Source organism: Osmerus mordax, chromosome 12 (assembly GCF_038355195.1).
Source record: "Osmerus mordax isolate fOsmMor3 chromosome 12, fOsmMor3.pri, whole genome shotgun sequence".
Classification (NCBI taxonomy): domain Eukaryota; kingdom Metazoa; phylum Chordata; class Actinopteri; order Osmeriformes; family Osmeridae; genus Osmerus; species Osmerus mordax.
The window spans coordinates 12,258,876-12,280,043 of NC_090061.1; the positions used below are offsets into that span (position 1 = coordinate 12,258,876).

Here is a 21,168-nt window from a genome sequence, read left to right on the forward strand (position 1 = left end):
AGATCAGGTCATGTTTTGGAGAGGGTTTGATGATGCACAGTGTAAACATGAGAGGCACCTTCTAGCCACAAAACAGTGCATTTTAGATGTCCTGTTTCAAATCATTTTGGTACAGTGTGTGGCTATTGTGTTTCATACTAAAATGTGAGTGTGTTATTGTGATACAGATACATTTTATAAGGTGTTTATTGGCAATCGAACAATCATGGTAATGTTCTTGAGAAATAACAATCACAACAAAGTTACACAATCATTATGTTTTTTATTTTATTTATTATTATTGTGGTCACTTGTGGCTGATTGGCTAATTGTGAAGTGAAATAATTCTTAATACCTGTATGTGTACATCATTTCTGTTTAAGCTGTGTGGATCTTTCTGTGGTGTTTCATGTGTTAATAATTTGGAAATGCACATGTAGAGAAAACCTGTTTATTCAATTGCACTTGCCCTACATATATTCAAATATGTATATATAGATATCTAGGCCAATTTTATACCGAATTCAACACAGGAAAGTGGTTTGCAAGGTCGTTTAGAACTGTCTCAGGCCCCAAAAACAGGAATATCTTAGAAATAAGCACTCTTTTGCTGAACGTTTGGCCAGTCTGTATATATATATATATCTTTTACACAATGGAAATACATTTAATGTTATGTTTATTTCATTCTTGTATTCCAATTGCTTTTTAGAGCAAAAAGTAATTTATCACAAAATTCGAATACAGAGACTAAATTAAACATTTGTATCATTACAAGATGGTGCCAGATGTTTGCTTGTTTATTATTTTTTTCAATGCAAAAAAAGACCAAAAGAAGAAGACAATTATAAAAAAAGACACTGGAAATCAAAATGTATTCAATGTATCAGACATTTTTAAAACAATAAAGAAACTCACATGTGCAGCTTAACTTTTCATTTTGTTTGCTTTCCGCAAAATACTTTAAACCTTTCAATTGCTTCTTACTGCATCAACAGTTTGACTGTTATTGTTAAGAGAAATTATTATTTCAAAAAGACAGCTTGGCAAATCAATTAATCTAATAATGTTGTACAATAAGTTAGTGATGCAAGATTGCTGTAAAATAATCAGAGCAAATGCTAAATAAATGACAAAATCATTTTCATAGAACCTGAAGTGAATTCATAAAAAAGACAGACTAAGATGTAATAGTATTGCAAAGCCGTCTTTTTGAGAGAGTTCATTGTGGAGTGGCTTATCCCTGCCAGTGTTCACAGTCTGTTGACTGTGTAACTATGTTACAGGTCGGTAGTGCTGAAGGCTGGGTTGGTGAAGGTGAGGAGAGGACTGTCGGTGTCTCTCCTCTTTCCTCGCTCGGCCAACGCTGCCCCTAGAGGTTCAATATCGTCCCGCACATAGTTGTCCTCATCCTCCTCCTTTATAATCTGGGCACACACACACAAACACGGTCAGTCTCACACAGATGGACATTTCATATCCACACAGCTGCTAAGGATTGTGGGTATCATGGACAGGGGGTGTACACAAAGAGATGTGTGATGAGGCTGTACCGTCATAGGCATCGGGTCCTGCTCACAATAGCTCATGTCCAACGAATTGAGACTTTCATGAGGAAAAAAAGGAGGGGAAAAAAGGCTCAATTAGAAAAACAGGAAGGCTTTACACGTTACAGTAATGTTGTGGTTTGTTTTCAATTCTATCATAAATCATAAGAATCGCATACAAGATCATTACAAGTAGATACATTCGTTGAAATTGCATTGCTCCCTTAAGAAGAAGAAAACGGTTTTGCTCATGGTCACAGAAGGGACAACTGTGTGGAACAAAATGGAGGTTGGGTGAAAAGTCACTTAGTGTCTGCCAGTTCTCCATCTCACCACAGAAGCCATGCTGTTGGGTCTTACTGTGACAGAATGTCAAACTGGAATGTGTCCCGTTCAGCGACCTCCATAACCATGGTGTGGATCTGCCAGTTTTAATCACTGCATGCAGGCTGTAAATATGTAAGCAGTTCTCTCCCTGTGTGTGTGTGTGAGTGTATGTTTGTAAATATGAATGTGTTTATGTGTTTTTGTTAATGTGTACGTGTGTGTGCATGTACGTATGTATGTATGTCTGTGTGTGTGTGTGCTTGTGCAGTTTGTACCTGACTCTGTCAGAACTTGTCGCCTCCTCGTCGAAGCCCAGGTCGGTGGTAGAATCTAGGTTGAGGTTGAGCACGGGGTTGGCTCTGGTGACAAACACACACAGTCAGGTCCACACACTGAGGTTGTGATAATGATCCTCATCACCGTAGAATACAGTAGGATACTGATACAGAGGATTCTAGAAGGTTCTTAACCCTAAACTGCTAGAATCTCTGTCCTCACCCCTCCATGGTGTACTTGTTGGTTCCAGGGACCACAGGCCCAGTCTTCTGGTTCTCATTGGCAGACAAGGCAGCAGCAGATTTCATGGCCTTCGCTGCCTTCAGCTTGGTCTGGTAGCTAGGACAGAGCCCTCAGTAAGTTAGAAAAGCAGTCGCATGTAGGTCAGAAGTGGCTGACTGTCTGACTGACGGATGGTCTGACTGTCTGACTGACCTCATTCGCGTGCACACCAGGGATGTTGTCAAAACAACCAGGACAATGATAAGGCCCGCCACCAGGCCCAGTAGGCCAAAGAGAAACGGGTCGAACTTCTTGGCGTCCTGGACTCCTGTCCCCTGAGATGTGGCAGGAAGGACACAGGCTGAGACAGGAAGTGGCATCACACACACACTGTCACACCAGAAGGATCAGACAGGTTCTTCTTAAGGCAGACCCGGCACTGTTCAGTGTTCTGGACTCATTTAAACATCAAGCCATTCAAATCTATGAGTTTATCCATCAACAAGGATGGACTATGAGTAAAGGATCGGCTGAATGTCTAATGAAATGAGAAGTGCTATGAATCTATGAGCTTACTATGTGTTTGAGACCATACTGACTGAGGATGGCTGCGTGCTCAGGGACAGACAGCATGTTTTCCACAGTGGTAGAGCTAAGGGCAGTCCCGTTGGGATACACAAAATACACCTCCATGATAGTGTCCCCTGCAGCCCTGGAGAAAGATATAGCATACTGTCAGGAGACATACATACATACATACATACACACACACACACACACACACACACACACACACACACACACACACACACACACACACACACACACACACACACACACACACACACACACACACACATACATACATACACACATACATAACAGACAGACAGACAGACAGACAGACAGACAGACAGACAGACAGACAGACATACATACATATACATATACATTCATTCACAAGTGGGTCGATGTTAGCACCACCAGGTGGAGAATCCTAATCATGACTGTGATTGTCAAGCAATTCTTTAATGAGGAAATCTTAAAATTCAGCAAGCTGAAGAAGATGTACAACTAAATGATTTTTTTTTGTTATATTGTTTAGCTTCATTGTAAAAAAGGTGCAATTTTCCTGAACCTCGAACACAGACCTTGAAGAGGTTATCTCTTCCCTAATGGTGAACACCTGAACAGCTGCTTTTGTGGCAGCTGTGAGAGCGCTGAAACAAAACAAAAAAACAAAATTACAAATATAAATTGGGGTCTTCATCCACAGTTGAAGTCAGTCAGCAGAATTGCAAAAGCTTTTACAAAGACAGTCATTATAATACCAGAACAAAGTGCATCAATTTGAGTTGTATCCTTTTACAGATACATAGTACCGTTTTTGGATAGTTCACAACCACTCTAAGGTTGAGTTAGCATGCTTAGTGTTTAAATTGTACTGTACTGTAAGGTAATGTGACAGTCTAAAGAGGAAAACTTGTATTCTCACATCTTAATCGGGTTGATGTTTTCATTGACATAAGCCAACGAAGTACTGAATCGAAGTTCGATCTTGAAAGATATATCAATTGTGAAAATCTGGAAAAGAAAAAGAAGCAGCTTATCAGGGAGAGAGCAAATATACATGTGTGTGTGTGTGAGAGAGAAGAGTGTGTGTGTGTGAGAGAGAGAGAGAGAGAGAGAGAGAGAGAGAGAGAGAGAGAGAGAGAGAGAGAGAGAGAGAGAGAGAGAGAGAAAGAGACACAGACAGAGAGAGAGACAGAGAGAGAGAGAGAGAGAGAGAGAGAGAGAGAGAGAGAGAGAGAGAGAGAGAGAGAGAGAGAGAGGGAGAGTGACAGGTAGGCAGATATGAAGGAAAAGACCAAATAGGAAGAGAATAAGGAGACACATAACATAGCTGTGTCTCAGGGGAGCTCACCTCTAAAACGGTGTCAGTGGACAGTTTCCCACTGTCAGTAGCTGACACAGTTACCAAGTACTTCCCCCTAAGCTCAATGTCAAGCGCCAGGAGAGACCTGTGTGGTTCAAATGGTTGTCATTCACTCGCATGTTGCTTTGCTGTATCTTTGCTGTGTCTTTCCTGACTTTCATAAGACTTACTCAGTTGGCGTTTATCCGTTAAACATATGTTCATGATATGGTATTGTATTTGTATTGATGGACACTTACTGAATAATTCCAACAAAGATGTCCCCTTCCTGTGTTGTGCGGGCTCCAAAAAGGTTGCTCATGGGGGTTATTTGATTGTTCAAGTCCAGGAATTTCACATCTGTTACCTCGAAGGTCATTTGTTTATTGATTCCAGAATCCCGATCAGTTGCCTGTTTTGGGAAAGAGAAACTTCAATTCATATCTAGTCCGCAAGACAGATATGCAATGAACGTGTTTCAAAGATATACTCACAGTAACCTCTGCGACCGTGGTGCCTTTGTTAGCGCTCTCTGACACTATAACTGTAGGGCCAAAAGGTTTGGTTAACACACTGTGAAACCCAACATACCAAATGCAGTTGTTTAATGTGTTTAAAAAAGTTAAAAGAAAAACTGAATAATTATACTTTAGTCAAGTGTAAACAGATATACAGTAAAAAAGATAAACAGTTATAATTGATAAATCAGTCATTGTAAAACAGTAAATACATCATACGTCTGATAAATTGCAAAATTACAAATGGAAATTCCACCTAAATCCATAAATGGTGGATTACCATGGTAATCTAAAATGGTGTTGTAAGATGACTTACCTGAAACACTGTCTGATTCTATAAACTCTGGGGCATTGTCATTGATGTCTAAAATATTGACCACCATGTTTCCTGAAATACAAGAACAGTGTATGTGTATACATGCATGTAAAGAACTTCATACATTTGTTGTAAACAGTACATATAAATAGAAAAATGGCGAACGGATATATATCAATGAACACCTCCTTTTTTTTTTACTCTATAAACAAATCTCGGGCTGACCAGTAGTGATGCTACTGTTGTCTCCTTGCTCTGTGTAAACATCCACCACCTGGGCTTCTATCAACACCTCCTGACAGCTCTCGTAGTCAATCACAAAGTCCTCGCTGAGCATGATCTCCCCCGAGGGCTCCAGGGTGAACCAGTCCTCCTTGCAGGGGCCCAGAACACCCAGGCAGCGACACTGGGTGGACACCAGCTGGTACACCAGAGAGTGGTTGGTGTCCGGGTCCATCGCATTGAACCGCCCCAAAGCCTCGTCGTAGGTGGTGTTCTCTTTGACGCTGAGGGGCACGGAGGGTTTGAACACGGGCCTCTCGTCGTTGACGTCATCCACGATCACCTCCACCATCACAGTGGCTGTACGCAGGCCCAGGTCTTCCGCCCTCACCCGCAATGAGTAGGACTTGTGGATGCTCTCGTAGTCCAGCTGGACGTCCGGATCGACGAAAATGCTGCCTTTGTAGACTCCGTCTGCCTGCGCTTCTGTCTTGATGATGAAGCTGCCGAAGCTGCCGTCGAGGATGCTGAAGGAGATCCGGTTGTTTTCCCTGGTTTGGTCGTGATCCTCAGCCAGGACAGAGCCAACAAACACACCTGTTCATGGAAAGAAACCGATTCAGCAGGCAAGTTCTGGCCTGCTCCCAGAGCATGGGGCTGGTTTCGGATGTTCATTTGTTAAAGACACATGTAAATGTTGGGTTCCAACAAACGAATCAGTCTGTACCTTTCATTCCTTCATCGACTGTGAATTCATATGAAGTTTCATTAAACATTGGAGAGTTGTCATTTATGTCCTGAAATCCCAAGCAAAAGAGTGTACACCTCTTGAAGTTTCAATATAGACATTTTACTATCGTTACTTCACAAGAGAAACCATACAAGCTATACCTTTTTTGCATCTTCTTAACATGATCACCATTGACATCACAATATTAGAATATACGAAAATTCAATAGATCATTTCACAGAGCAGTGTGGTCCTTCGGTGGACTCACCTCAACATTGATGAGAACTCTGACCCAGGTTGACAGTGCTGGCACACCCTGGTCAGTAGCTGTCACATTCAGCTCAATCTTCCCATTCAGGTCTGGATCAATAGATTCCCGATCCAGCAATCCGTTGTTCTTCAGTACGCCGGTGATGGGATCGATGGTGAAGTTATCACTGTACTCACTGTTTACAATATCAAACTGGATCTGGCTGTTGGGCAAGTCTGCATCATCTGCATCAGTAGCCTGACATGGTTTAAAAACAGAGCCATGCATGAACATCCAGAACATTAATTCTGAAGCTCTGTCACCTCCAAATAACAAACCACTGCAGTTATCTAATCTTGAACTCGGTCAAAGATTATTGCTGAAGAAACTACAAAAATGCCAAATTTGCTCACTCATGGCAATGTAGAAATGGAAACTACTTTCTCAGATAGATATGCATTACATAGAATCCTTAAGAGGATTTACGGGAGAATTGAAAACCCTTACGGAATTTCTTGGAACTTAGAACTACAACATGTAAAGGGTTTCAACAGTTATTTTACCTGAGGTTTCTTTCACACAGACAAACCGCATAAGGAACCTGTAATTCAAAGGACTAAAGTACTGTTTCGATGGCAGGCTAGGTACAGTAGAACATATGCTTACAAATATGGAAATCTCCAGCTCCCCATCTTTGCCTGGTCCCTCTTTCACAAATTCGTTATAGAAATCTCTGTTGATGATTGGTGGCTGGTCATTGATGTCTGTAAGTGTAATCTCCAGAACTGTGGTCCCTGTGTTGTTGGCCTGGTCTCTTGCTTGCAACGTTGCAGAGTACAGTGAGTTTACCTCACGGTCAATCAGATCACTGTTTACCACAAATATTCTCCCTGTTTTTGGTTCCACGTTGAAACGTTTCAATCTGAAAATATTAAATGGGGAAACAAACCTTTAAGAATGATTAGTACTACTCTGTGTACAAAATGTAAAAATGTTTGCATTGGTTACATACATGCTATCTGGAAGAAGTCTGTAGAGAATATTGTCAACATCCATAGTGTCCGGATCCTCTGCCTGTGCAAAAAAAAAAATCTAACTTTATCAACACGTTTTGAAAATGGTTGTAATCAGCGGACATGTGGCCAATGGTGGATATGACCACATAGCAATCGACACATGAAATTGAATTTTTACTTTATAAATCACTGATGTTGTGATTTTGGACTCACTGTTATGTTGGCCACGGTGTTTCCATTGGGGGTGTGTTCAGGCAGATTCAGGTTGTAGGTGTCCTGCATAAATGAGGGGTTGTTGTCGTTGATGTCTTGGATCTGTATGGTGACGGTTGCCGTGGAGCAGCAGTCAGTGGTGTTTCCAGAGTCTGTGGCAATCACCTGCAGAGATGAAAACATGCTGGGGGTTTAAGATTGGACACGATAATCCTATTAACACATGAATGTGTTACAGTGTGTCAGCTTCACAGTCTTGCCAGTAACATATACTGTACATTGCCTGTCATTCTGTCAAGTTACAACACAGACATTACTTTTGGACCTACAGTACATCTCCACTGTGGTGTAGGAATCCCCTAGTGTGAAGCATGCAACATTTTCCTCTTAACCTCCCTAATTACCTCAGGTAGAATGGATCTCAAGTGCTTTGCTCATCTTATCCTGGTAATACCTATCGCAGTTAAGCGGGGATAATTCTGGCATTGGGCTACATCAAACCACTTCATTTGTTTTGACCACCTGTTGTATAGCAGAGTCAGTCTCATATCTCTACGCCCATTTGGATGAAGTTATTTTGATTTCAGTTCCAACCGACTTGGAACAAATATTTTTAAACACAGAAAACATCATTGGAGGCATGTCTGAATGGTGGTTATTTAATTGAGTAAAATAAGGATTGGTCGCGTCATCAAACTAAATACATCCGATGACTCTTCTCTCTCGTGTACCTGGAGAACCATGGAGGCCGTCTTCTCATAGTCCACCGCCAGGGAGTTCCGAATCACAATCTGAATCTGACCCTCTGAGATTCCGTTTGTAGGAGTCACGGCAAAAGCCTCCTTGTCAGCTCCATCCAGCGATAGCTTGAACCTGCCATTCGTCCCCTGTAGAAACACAGTCGGTGTTTTGCATCAAGCGAGAACAAAAGCAAAAATGTCCTTTCAATGAAGGCATGTGCGATGACAGTGACATAGAAGACGTCTTTTCTGTGTTGAGTCTGACCTGATCCGGGTCTTTGACTGTGATAGTGAGGGGTACAGCCCCTGAGGAGTGCTCCGGGAGATCAACAGTGAAAGTGCTGGTCTCAGTGCAGGTGTCCACCTCACAGCTGTAGAACCGGGGCTTGTTGTCATTTATGTCGCTGATGGAGATAGAAACTTCAGCAGAGGTGTTGGCCCGGAACCCTTGGATGTTTGGATTAGCCTCAGTGGCCTGGAATGCAAATGTTTAAAATGGTAGATGAAGATTCAATAATATAATCAAGATACAATACTATTATCAAGAATCATTGTTTAACTTCACCTTCACAACAAGGACTACTTGGTAATTGATGTCAAGCAAAGCCTCACGGTCAATGTCTCCTTTGACAGTTATGGTTCCATCAGTCTCTGAGATGTCAAACAAATCTGCTGCATTGGAACCTGTTAAGCAAACACCAGCATTAGCCATCACAGTCTAGCCAACCGAAAGCCTTTCAGAAAACATTGTGAAAAAGATCTCACTTTCAATGCTGTAGCTGATATCATCATTGATGCCTGTGTCCCTATCAATGGCACGCACGCTAATCACAGACGTCCCCTGGGAGAAAATCAAGACAGGGCCTCAGAAACAGGACTTGGAAGGAGATGGAAAACATGTTCTGTACAATCGAAACAAATGCTGTGTTTTCTTAGGATTCAGCAACACTAATGTGTTCAGTTCACAGTCAACTGTTTTCCCATAGTCAGAGAAGAAATGAGGAGAGATGGCATTTTGATTTCAAATCGAGGCCCACCCACAAATTCCATCTACAGCTACTCAAAGTCATTCACTGGTGAAGTCAGTGTTGAGGATGAGCCGTACCTCAGGGGAGTGCTCCTGGACCCCTGCTGTGTAAGGAAGGCTCAGAAACTGTGGGTCGAGGTCTGGAACGTCCTCCACAGTGATGAAGGCAAAGGCCATGCTGGACTGGACTACATGATTACCATTCAGAATTCCTCCACCATCCTGTTATGAAATATACAATCATGTATAGTCCAAAAAATAATGGTCTTTTACAATTCCCAATTATATTACATTTAAAATCATTATAATCTAATAACATTGTTTCAAACTGTATGACATACTGGGTTAGTTACATTAGTAAAATGAAAAAATGTTTGAACTGACAGATTTCAGAAGCCTACTTACAGAGGCATTTATCTTTAACTGGTAGAAGGTACTTAGACTGTTGTAATTCAATTTTGAAACCAGTTTGACTTCTCCAGTCCTGATTTCAATCTGAAATGGGATGGATCCACTCGGGACAACCTATTGGACACAGCAAATATTATATGACATTTACATATCAGAGTTCTAAATAAGTTTGACCAGTTGAGCAATAATCACTTACTTCATCAATATTGTATGACACAATGGCAGATGAACCTAAGTCGTCATCAGTGGCAGTCACTTTAAACAGCACCGTGCCTACAGCAGTGTCCTAGAAACACACATGGAGATTTCCAGGAGGTTATACTGTCACCTTATCAAGCAAAACATGCTTTTAATATGAAGTAACATGTACTGGACTTGTAATTACATTGTCAATCATTCCTATCATTTAGAATGTTGCAAATACAATACTAATAAATATAGTAATATACCAATAGGAAAGAGCCTCACTACAACCGAGTAAGAGGCTGAGAAAGACTGGTGCTTTGCATTTATTTGTACGTGATCCGAGGCTTTTACACAATTTGCTTACATGTTAAGTACATGTTATAATGACAATAAAACAGTACTTAATAGTGTGAGTGGAAAACGATGCACTGTTACCATGGTAAAGATCCATGTATTTACTTACCTCTCTGATTACTGTATTGTATGGTGCATTTTGAAATATGGGCCTGTTGTCATTGGCATCATCTAAAATTATAATGATCTCCTTTACTTCCTAAAGGAAACAAGGTAATATAGGACAAGGTTAAAGAAATGTGTATGTGTTCAATGGGTTATATGGAGCTTTCAATGGTTAAAAGAATTGTGTTTACATCTGTGTTTACTCCATCTGAAACAGCAACTTCGATAGGGAACACGTCTTCATTCTACAGAAGATTCGACAACAAAAGAAAATGAATGTTATACTTTGACATGAATGTTAAGGTTCAGATAAGAACTTATCCATTCAAGGAAGACCCACTTCTCTGTCCAGGGAGGTCCGAATTGTTACGTTCCCAGAGTTTAAGTCGCAATTGAAGTAGATTGCATTTACTCCTAGAATTCTGTATGTTAAGGGATCGCCATCTGCATCTGTAGCTTCTATTTTAAATGCAAAAGCATCTGTTGAGAGAAACAGAGAAAATGTTTGATGTGGCAGTGCAAACATAAACACCGTACCAACTGATGTTTCCAGACAAGTGTCAAGGGCAGAAACACATACTTATAGCCAGGTCTTCCCTTAAGTTGATGGGTGTTATTGATATGTCAGGAATGACATTGGCTTGAGCTGTTGAGAATGCACAAAAAAACGCATAAGAAAGGACTAATCATCATTATTCTGTGAAACAATCCCTTCACTGTAAAAATATTCCTGTGTTCATGAAACGCCATGGGAAAAATCATTTTTTTTTTAAATAAGTAGAAAAGACTCTTAAATGTACCCAAGGCATCATAAGTTGACTGTGTTTCCTATTACATTGTGATCTACTGTCATGAACACACTGAATTTGACTGACATGTTAACAGAATGTGTATTAAGTATACTCACCACATGCGAGAAGGACTGACACACATAGTAGAAACATGCTTCCCTTCATCCGTGCCATCGACGCTGCAAAAATACCTATGTTAACAATACAGTGTACATCTCACTTTAGCATTACAACATTTCACAAGGGGAATCACAGCTGTGTGAATCCTTTGTCAAGCCTATTACCATACTTAAGTAAAATATGGAATACATTTATGTGGGTAACCCACTGAACAGTGATAACATGATTTGAAAATGTGTTGGGCCCACTCACAGACAAACTAGTGTGTTTGATATTCAACTCTTCAACATTGAGATGCTACATGAAAGCTTCTCCCACAAAATGAATGTCGGTCAGGTCAATGTGGTATCAGTAAATCTGGATGACAGAGATCAGCTATAAAGTCTGCTATATGGGAGTTAATATTTGACTAGGTTTCCCAGCAACAAATCCAGGCCTTAAATAAATATTTCCATGTATAAGTCATACCGCTGATATTCTTATTTCTAATCAACAATACAAATAATATGTTTCAGCATGAGCATCTGGAAGTACAGCCATGAGTATACGTAGACTATTCTGATTAAAGCCTTCCTCAGAAATGGCTTTTATATTGCCTCTGACATGATATAAAAAATATCATGTTTAAATCAAGTAGCTTCCAACCATTCAATCTATTTATGGAATAAATAAATCATTCTATACTTCATAACTCTCAAAACTTTCACCACCCCCACCAAAACACCCACCTCTTAACCCGAGGAGCAATTCACTCAGACATGGTATTCAAAAAGTCACAGTTACTTAAGAGTGAAACACAAATAGTAAAACCTAGATGACAGTGTTGAGACCTACCAGACAGGTGCTTCTCCCAGAATGATAGGACAGTTCAGGAGCCTCGATGAGACCTTTGCCTGTTGCTGCTTGCTCAGGAGATTGTGGTCCTTAGGCTGTAAATGTGAATGATTAACACACACATACAATGACGGTACAGCACAGCACATTTCCTCTCACAGTGTGTGTACATCCACGCCAAAGCTGATTAGTTAACATGAGATCTCTGTTCCTAAATCGGTGTTCATCGCAGACATGGCAATACTTACTAGCAGTTAAAGTCATGTTAACACAAACCTTCTACTAACGTTACTTTCACACTATGGAAAATGAGCATTTACCACTTCTCTGTGCACACAAATCACCCTTGATTTCAAAGGTATCCATGGGTGTACAGGGAGGAGATGAAGGCCTACTCATAACCCTTTACTAAGACACTAGGCGTCTGTTTGCCATGTCATGTCACCCTGGTCCATAGTCCAGGCACATACCAGTGCACCAGGAGGAGTAGGAGTCCTCTTTTGTCTGAAGAGATGTTTCCATTGTCCCTGGGTGGTGTTTACGTCCAGTTTGAGAACATAATGGGTCATAAAAAATCCTACAGACTGAATGGTTACCAACCAGCAGGCCACTATCTCTCTCTCAATTGGTAAAGACCCTCCTACCATACTAATGAGCTTTCCCCCTTAAACCCCCTTCCCCTCTTTCACCTCTCCTCATAATTAACATGAACCACACAAAGGATTTTCCTGTGCACTGTCCTCTGCTCATTGCCAGAAATTCCCTTTGAAACAAAAGCGATGCTGGACACATTTTTTTGTGGCGAGGGAGGACAACAATGCCTCCAGACCAAATGTACAGTATTGAACAGAGACAATATTAGGTGATGAACCCCTCGGTTTACTTCAGAGAGTAGTCAGTTCAACTATAGAAACAGGTATCCACCTTTGACTAATCTGAGGACTAACACAATTTCTGATTAATTGCAACAAAGTAAATGTATTGTGTGGGTGCACACTAATAAATTCGCTCTATTCCGACAAATGAGATGTCTCCAAATTAAAAATGAAACATTTAAATAGTTGGAGGAGTTTAAATTACCAGAGTTTAATGAGAGAAAATAACTTTGCAGGTCAAGGGAAAACTGTTGACCTGAGGGACCAAATTCTAGAGATGATGCTAAGTACCATGCAGTCCACTTGTACTTATAGGTCAATTATTCTATTAAGAAGACTAATGGCTTTGAGAGGAGCTTAGAGCAAATAAGTTTGTTTGTTGACGCTTTGGGAGAGATCATCCTCCTGTAATGTGGCTCGCTCAACAACTACAGGAAATACGTACCAGGTACTGGGTAATACCAAAACATATCACCCCAAAAATGTCAACCACAGGTCAATATGTAAAATTTAAAAAACAAGGCATGCAATGTCAAAATGTTGGGAAAGATTGTGACCTGCTACCCCATTGCTAACAAACCCATTCTGATCTTATAGTGTTTTAGAGGAACTGCCAATACTGTCATGTCTAATCTTATCCTATAAGACTTTGGCTCCTGACACATTCTGACACTCCCCTCAGTGTGAACATGGGTGGCAGTAAACACTAAGTTTCCAGTAAACAGAAACAAAGACTCAAAAAAACAATATATATACCGACTTCATTGACCAAGATGTGATTTCCAGCTGTTTTGTCAAATGTATAAGCCGTGCCATTTGAAGCTTTGTGGTAATATCTATTCCTGAGCCAAAAGACAGGCAACATCACTGTTGTTTTCTTTACTGCTGTCATTTTATGACAGGCAACAGTCACCCGCCATTCTGCAGACCAAAGGTCCACACCATAAGACCCACTTATACAAATCATAATTACAGCCTGTGAACCACTCCTGTAGTGACATCATCATTTAATATTTGGTTCACTTTTAAACAGTAATCAAACTACTTTCCCCCAAATACACACACATCATTATTTTGGGGATTCTCAGATTTTCTGTTGGTGTTTGTTTTTTTATCTGTATACTGTATATACAAAAAGGTCTATACCAAACAGACTTTCAGAACTGTTGTCATCCCTCCACTGTGATATTATCTTCTCATTTAAGTTGCTACTTGGTTGTTTTATGCATGTCTCCAACTACTGTAAAATAGAGATGTCATGGCTTCTGTTGCCAACACCAGCCTATCTCAGATATATGATGGGAGGGGACAGGTGTAACTGATGGAAACTGAGGAATCATTTTATTATACTATTTATTGTAGGCCTATACAAGCAGCTCATTTCAGGTTAAGTGGAGGTGACATTTCAAATGGTATACTTTTAACATCTGATATAAAGGCAGATCACCTTTTTTTCAAAGAAAAGTTTAAAACATTCCCGCTAGAGGGAAGCAAAGCCACCTTTGATTCGTTTTTTTAATTATTATTCTTAATCCAAATAACCAACAACTGATTCATTTTTTCCATGTGCTGTATTTTGTTGCATTTCTTTTAATTGTATGAAATGTCTGTGACGAAACTGGATTGAATTGTAAAAATAGGACAAAATATAATAATAGATTGATCTGATTGGGAAAATAGCAAATAGGCTACGTGAAATAACAAGACAATTAAGCTACTATAGGTTTTTTGACAACGATATAGAAAATAAAGTGAATGTCCTCTGATAATCTGCGATCTGCTTGTACATGACATTGTGGCGCTGTTATCACCCTAATACAGTCATTACGGTAAAATTGACAGGATGAAGCGCTCTCTCACAATAACAGCTAAATGGGGGTACAACGTTTTCCTGCCGAAACTCCAAACAAGTGTCCGGTTGCTTTACCAGTTATAAACAATCGTCTAGAGTAGGTAGCTAATATCACATGCACTTGCTATCGTGAAGTACAATGTAATATTTTCTTTAAATATGTTTTTGAAGTAGCAAGTCTCATGTTTGTACCTTTCTTTACAATAATGGTGAAACCCACCGAATGTTCCATACTTGAACAGCTGACGACAATGCCGCACCGAATATATGAACGAGATGTGAAGGATTACAAGGGGAAATATCAGTGAATCAAATGCTTTCTTACTAACAATCAGGTAACGAAGCGGGACTCTTTTTCTCCCTCTCTACAGGATTCGTAGCTTTTCAGTGTCTGATAGCTTGTTCTCAGTTATTCCAGGAGCTACGCGCTGGGATTTGCTGTTCGTCTTTTCCCCATGTCTTTCCAGCCCCTCCTTGTTTTGCAGCTTGCTTGAGAGCGACGTTATGTTTACATTCAGCGCTGAGTAGAAAGTAGCCCCTTGCTCTTTATAATCATCAATCTTCAGATACTGTCTGATGTAGGCTACAGGCCCACATTTATGGCAAGGCCTAAAGATTTTCACGAGACAAAATGTCCCAGTGTTTTCGGTCTGCCTCATTGCAGTGATGCTCTGCAGTGAAGAACATGGTCAGGCCTCATGCAGGTGCACAATAATGATGATTTGATTGTGATTGTGAAAACATTCACGAAGAATGGAAAGTTGTAAAACCGATTCCCTTACATCCTCACATCCTTAATCTTTGAATAACCGTTCACCCAGTGTAGCGAACCTATGAAACGGATACGCATGTAATAATGCTTTAGAAAGACAACCCTTTTCTTCAATAAGTGCAATGTGGGTTAAGACTAGTCACTTATAACAAAACCCATGCTTTACCGAGACGAACGAGTGCTGTTTATTTGGTGGATCCATAGAGGTTTGGCTAGGTTATCAAGTTTATGTTGCATGTAACTACAGTAGCCTATTCGTACCGCAGACCCTGGGTGACATAACTTAGAATTAAACATAACTAATATGAAGACTAGGCCTACACAAATGGAACGGAAACTGTAGTCTGTAGTATTTTTAATGAATTCTATTTGCACAATTAAGGGGAATATGTTCATATTATCACATCACACAACATGTAGGCCTATAAACATTTTAAAACGTTCACAAACTAAATATGAGTACCATAGGTAGGCTACCATACCATATGAGTAGCATATGTATTTATAAATATGTAATTATCATATATTAAATTGCAATATTTGTATAGGCATATTGGATTATGTTTTATTTGTATCACAGCGTAATCTTATTGTTGCACATTAACCCGTATAGGCAAGTCTCTAGAAAAGCATGTGTTGCATGGGTTATTGCCCCGTCAATTATGGTGATTGAAACCAATGGTTTTAGATGTGAGATATAAAAAATATATTGTAAAGTTTTGTTTAGATACTTCATAGCCAAGTTGTGTTGGGCTGGTGGCTGCCTTGTGATTGGTTGTGCGCAGTAGTTGGATAGAGGAGGAGTGGCTTCATCACAACAATGCAGTTTACTTTTAGTGACCACACGCGCGTAGGAATGTTGCCAATTAAATAGTTATCGGAATGTATGAACATTTACTAATTCTGAAAAGTAACGTTAACATTTATTTGTTAACTGGAAGAAAGCTATTACATAGCTTGAAAAAAGCTGACTTAATAATTTGCCAACTAATAGGACGGAAGTCTATGTAAACAAATAGCTAGTGAACGCTAATGTTAGGCTAGCTCTGTCATTAGAATAGACTTGCTCGCTCCGTCTTCCTAGCTACTGTAGTGCTAGCTAAATAAGCTAGCACATCGGACAAGTATCCACTCCACCTCTGCCTGTCAGTCTCCGCAACTGAAACTCCAAGACACAGTGGATAAAGAGGCAATTGCAAAACAACACTTCGATCTCATCTCTCAAGTGTAGGTAGCTGAAGTTGGCTTATTGTTGCTGATTACTAGTAATGGCCAGCTGTTAATGTCTAGCTGGTACTGGTAGCTGGAAGACGAGAGCCACATACTGTACTGTAGGCTAGCTGGCTTGCAATTTTCGTAGTAGTAGTTAACGTTAGTTTACTTGCTGATTCTAAAAACGTATTTATTAACTACTAACTAGAGCTACCTTTAAATTAAACACAATGGCAGCTTGCCAGCCAGCGTTCTGCGTGTGGTTGTCGCCAGTGGAAGCAACATTAAATTCACCGCTGGGCAGATAGCTAGCTAATAGTTCACTTTGCTTATAGGCCATATAGCTAAGTGGATAACTTGTTTCGCACATAACGTGAAAATAGAAGTGGAAGGGTTTACTATGATTTGCTATGCAGAACATGTGTCTATACGTTATGTGGCGAGCTAACTAGATAGCCAATCTAGCTAACGTTAATATTCTTCATCCTTTGTTGTTGCTTGCTTTGTTTCTTCCCCGAGCACATGGCCCTCCTTGTTTTTGTTTAATTTGACCACAGCGCCCCCTTTTGTGAATTTGCTTGTAATGACTTCAACAGAAATCCGTGTTTTCCTTAGACAGCACCAAGTAAATGGTGAATTTAATTCTCTACTAAATAAATGAGAAGATCGCACATTGTTGATGATAAATTACTGTAAATATGCTATTCAATGTTGTAACGTAGTTTTCCTCATTTTACAAGGTTAAGACAATCGGTTACCAAACAGAAGTGCCTCCAGCGCCACTGGTCTCCTTTTCTAGCGCGTGACTCGTCTCCACGACGTCACCAATGCGACCATGGGAAATAGCAGTGAATAGGCGGCCACCCACAGCCCCCTTAAACCAGAGGCGGTTCCTTGGAGACCCCTGCAACACCCCCGTGCATCTCAGGAGAAGGTGAATATTTGGCTAAAGGCGAGCAGCACACACTTCTTAAGAACCAGCAACCATGCTAATAATAAACGCCACCCATCAATTATGCTAATCGAGGAGTGTTGCATCTCTCCCAGCCCGCCAGTGAGACAACAGTGGGGAAGACGAGACAGACCTGTACTTCACAGTTCCTTGCTCCAGGATGAGAACTTCCACCACTCACTCTTCTCCCAGCAGCAGCAGCAACATCAGCAGGTTCCTATAGATGACTCCAGTCAGTACAGCCACACCAGCGCACCACCACGCATGCTTCACCCTGCCGCACCCCCCCCTCAGCAGAACCCCATCATGGTGGATCTACACGAGCAGGTAACCGAAAGCAGGAAGCAACGGAAGCAGGGGGCAATCATTCTTTCAAAAGACTTAGAATTCCCCCCCAAATCTGTGCTGGGTCAAAGAGACTTGGAGACACTGGGCTTTCCCTCAATACATTGTATGCATAGTCATTTTGTTTTGTGCCTCATCCTCCAATAACTTTATCCTCTTTCTTCTTCCTCGAAGATGCACCAAGGATCTGTCCCGATATCTTACACAGTTACCACGGTGACAACCCACGGTTTCCCCATCCACACCGGGCAGCCAATCCCAGGGTGCAACGCTCAGCAGCTCCCAGCATGCTCGGTAATGTTCAGCGGACAGCTCTCTCTGCTCTGCTGCCTTCCTCCTCCAGTGAGTTTGAAAAGGAAGAGCGTGAATGTCAGGGGCGTCCACATAGCGTACCATCCCACCCCAGCGCCTCACTATCAGCTGCCCTTAGGGACAAGTAGTAGCTACTTTCAGCTACTTTGTTTAGCCTGAGTCAACATGCCGTGCTTCATGCTGTGTAGAGGGTTATTCATTTTGGGATGGCTTTATGCTTTATGCATTGTTGTCAGTGGGAAGTTTGAAAGGTGAACCATCATTTCGCTGGCCTAACAACATGTCCTGTATTTCTGTGTTTTGTGATGCATAATGCTTTACCACATGCTTGCACCTGCCATGCAATGTTCGGAGAGCTTGATAATAGCCATATGTGTATTCAACTGGCTTAGAGAGTTTAGGGGAAAGTAGTATGTTCCTGGCTTCCATGTTGGTTGGCCCTCAACTCTATTAATGAACAGTATTTTTTTTGTGGTTTTCTTCTTGTTTGCCCCCCCCCCCCCCCCCCCCCCCCCCCTGTTCTCTCCAGCTCATCCAAGCATGCACAATGCAGCATTTGCCAGTGTCTTACCAAGCCTTCCCACCCCTGATCTCCAGTGAGCATTTTATACTGCACCCTAGCCCCCCCGTACCCCCCCACCAGCCACCACACCTTACTCCTCTGAGCCAGTTTCTCCATTTACAACCTCAGCACCCACGCATGGTAAGTACAGCGACCTGGACACAGACACACACAACACCGGGAGGACCCCAGCACTCTGTAGAACGTGGGGTTAATATCCAGCTGTGGCAGTGCTCAGTCTAAACGCTGTGTGTGTGTCTCTCGTCAGCCTCTCCAGAGGGGAGAGAATGACGTGGAGCTCCGAGGGGACCAGCACCCGATAGGGACCTTCTCTTACCCTCCCTCCCATCACCCACCAGCAATGCCTCCCTCCTTGCCTCTCCAGTATCTCCCCCAAGAACCCCTGCACCAGGAGCTGCCCTTCGGAGTGGTGAGACCCCTTTACTTTATGTTTGACTCATTACAGTGGATGCTGTTTGGCTCCGGTATATATTTGTAAAGGAATGTCTGTTGGTCTAGCTGGAAGCACCTAGTAACAGCAACAACCAGTCAAATCTATAGTGGATTCCTTCGAATTGATGCAATTGTCTGTCCTCAGCCATATCCTCACATGCTGCCCCGACGAGTGAGTGGCCAGAGATATCGGTTACAGCAACCTCTGCCCCCTCCCCCGCCCCCTCCGCCCTACTACCCCGGCTTTCTGCCCTACTTCCTGTAAGTACTTCATCCCACAAACACACGTAACAACTTGTGCCAAATGTCCACCCTTGACAGTAGAACCATGCAGTAGTGCATTTGGAGCCACAGGTAAAGTCTGTGAACTTAACCCCACATCAACAGGGTTCTGCCAGATTGCGAGCCGTGCGTTGCTCTTATGAAGAGCCTTCTGTGTGAGTGGTGTTTCACTGTTCTGTCCTCCCTCAGGTCGATGCTTCCTGTGCCTCCTACTGCTGTGGGTCCAGCCATCAGCCTGGACCTGGACGTGGACGATGTGGAGATGGAGAACTATGAGGTACATTAGGCCACACATCTCCACTCCTTTGCTCCTCCTCGTGCACTTCTGGAATGTTCAGAGAGCTGAAAAGCTGCATGTTGGGGCTCTGGGGTTATGCTGTGTATTGGCATGTGGTTGGGGCTCGTCCTAACCTGCGTTTTCTCCCCCAGGCACTACTGAACCTGGCCGAGCGGCTCGGGGAAGCCAAGCCTCGCGGACTCACCAAGGCCGACATCGAGCAGCTTCCGTCCTACAGGCTTAATTTGGAGAACCATCAGTCTGAACAAACGCTGTGAGCCCCGCTAAGTCTCCCACTCCCAACATGCTACCCTGATATCATAGTTGTCACAGTGCTATATCATTGGTCCTTCTCTCTCCCTGTGTGTGTGTGTGTCTCAGGTGTGTTGTGTGCTTTAGCGACTTTGAGTGTAGGCAGCTACTCCGGGTGTTACCGTGCAACCACGAGTTCCACGCCAAGTGTGTCGACAAATGGTTAAAGGTAAGCAGACTCCCCCCTCTCACACACAGACACACCCCACTCCGCTCCACCGGGTGCTGTCACGAGGCTCACCTGGATGACCTTGCCTTCCAGACCAACCGCACCTGTCCAATCTGCCGAGCGGACGCGTCCGAGGTGCACCGCGAGGCCGAGTGAGTCCGGGCTCCGAGCGCTTGATGAACAAGCCACACCCAACCAGAGAGTTGTCACAAGCCCGGTGCGCGCCTGCCCACCTCACCTGTGGTCCTCCGGCGAAAAACAAACAAACAAAATAAACACAACGAGAAAAAGAGAAGCCACCCGATCCCACCACTCTTGCCCCACCTCAACTATAAGCAATCTAGGATTGTGCTTGGAGCTTGTTGTACTGTACCTCTGCTGTGCTTCATTGTCTCCTGAGAGCTCCTGTCTGCTGAAGCTGCACAGCTCCAGTCCTGGGGTGGCCATCCTCCTCCTATTCTGCCCCCTGTGTTGCAGATTCCAAAGATTTTACCTATGATGTGTTTTTATTTCCGTTTACATTTTTTGGGGGTGGGGTGGGGGGGTTATAAGGTTCCTTTTTTTATGTGGTGGTTTTGATTGCTCTTCATGATTGATGGGAGTTGTTATGATGGTGGTGTGAGGTTTGGGCCTGATGTGGGCTGGACACATTGTGCAATTAGCAGACAAATAATAGGAATACTTCACCATGGCT

The 21,168-nt window shown here is 42.2% G+C and overlaps 2 protein-coding genes across 2 annotated transcripts; one reads left to right on the forward strand and one right to left on the reverse strand.

Moving 5' to 3' along the window:
• Positions 1-728: 728 nt before the first annotated feature.
• On the reverse strand, positions 729-12,110 carry cdhr2 (cadherin related family member 2). Its single transcript, XM_067247614.1, has 31 exons — positions 12,100-12,110; positions 11,262-11,336; positions 10,935-11,000; positions 10,695-10,834; positions 10,546-10,599; positions 10,359-10,448; positions 9,906-9,995; positions 9,704-9,823; positions 9,377-9,520; positions 9,037-9,112; positions 8,837-8,955; positions 8,537-8,746; positions 8,263-8,418; positions 7,532-7,696; positions 7,315-7,376; positions 6,969-7,224; positions 6,321-6,560; positions 6,050-6,119; positions 5,326-5,919; positions 5,101-5,172; positions 4,761-4,810; positions 4,527-4,678; positions 4,276-4,372; positions 3,847-3,935; positions 3,503-3,571; positions 2,928-3,063; positions 2,565-2,686; positions 2,352-2,468; positions 2,129-2,212; positions 1,533-1,584; positions 729-1,406 (listed from the first exon to the last, which is right to left on the reverse strand). Exons 2-31 carry the CDS (start codon positions 11,317-11,319, stop codon positions 1,260-1,262), a joined length of 3,897 nt encoding a protein of 1,298 aa, XP_067103715.1. The 5' UTR covers positions 11,320-11,336; positions 12,100-12,110; the 3' UTR covers positions 729-1,259.
• A 2,963-nt stretch (positions 12,111-15,073) lies between these two features.
• On the forward strand, positions 15,074-20,984 carry rnf44 (ring finger protein 44). Its single transcript, XM_067247954.1, has 11 exons — positions 15,074-15,161; positions 17,551-17,744; positions 17,858-18,089; positions 18,282-18,401; positions 18,949-19,122; positions 19,250-19,411; positions 19,580-19,695; positions 19,906-19,993; positions 20,146-20,267; positions 20,375-20,474; positions 20,568-20,984. The coding sequence occupies exons 2-11, from the start codon at positions 17,638-17,640 to the stop codon at positions 20,628-20,630; spliced, it is 1,284 nt and encodes a 427-aa protein (XP_067104055.1). The 5' UTR covers positions 15,074-15,161; positions 17,551-17,637; the 3' UTR covers positions 20,631-20,984.
• The last annotated feature ends 184 nt before the right edge of the window (positions 20,985-21,168 follow it).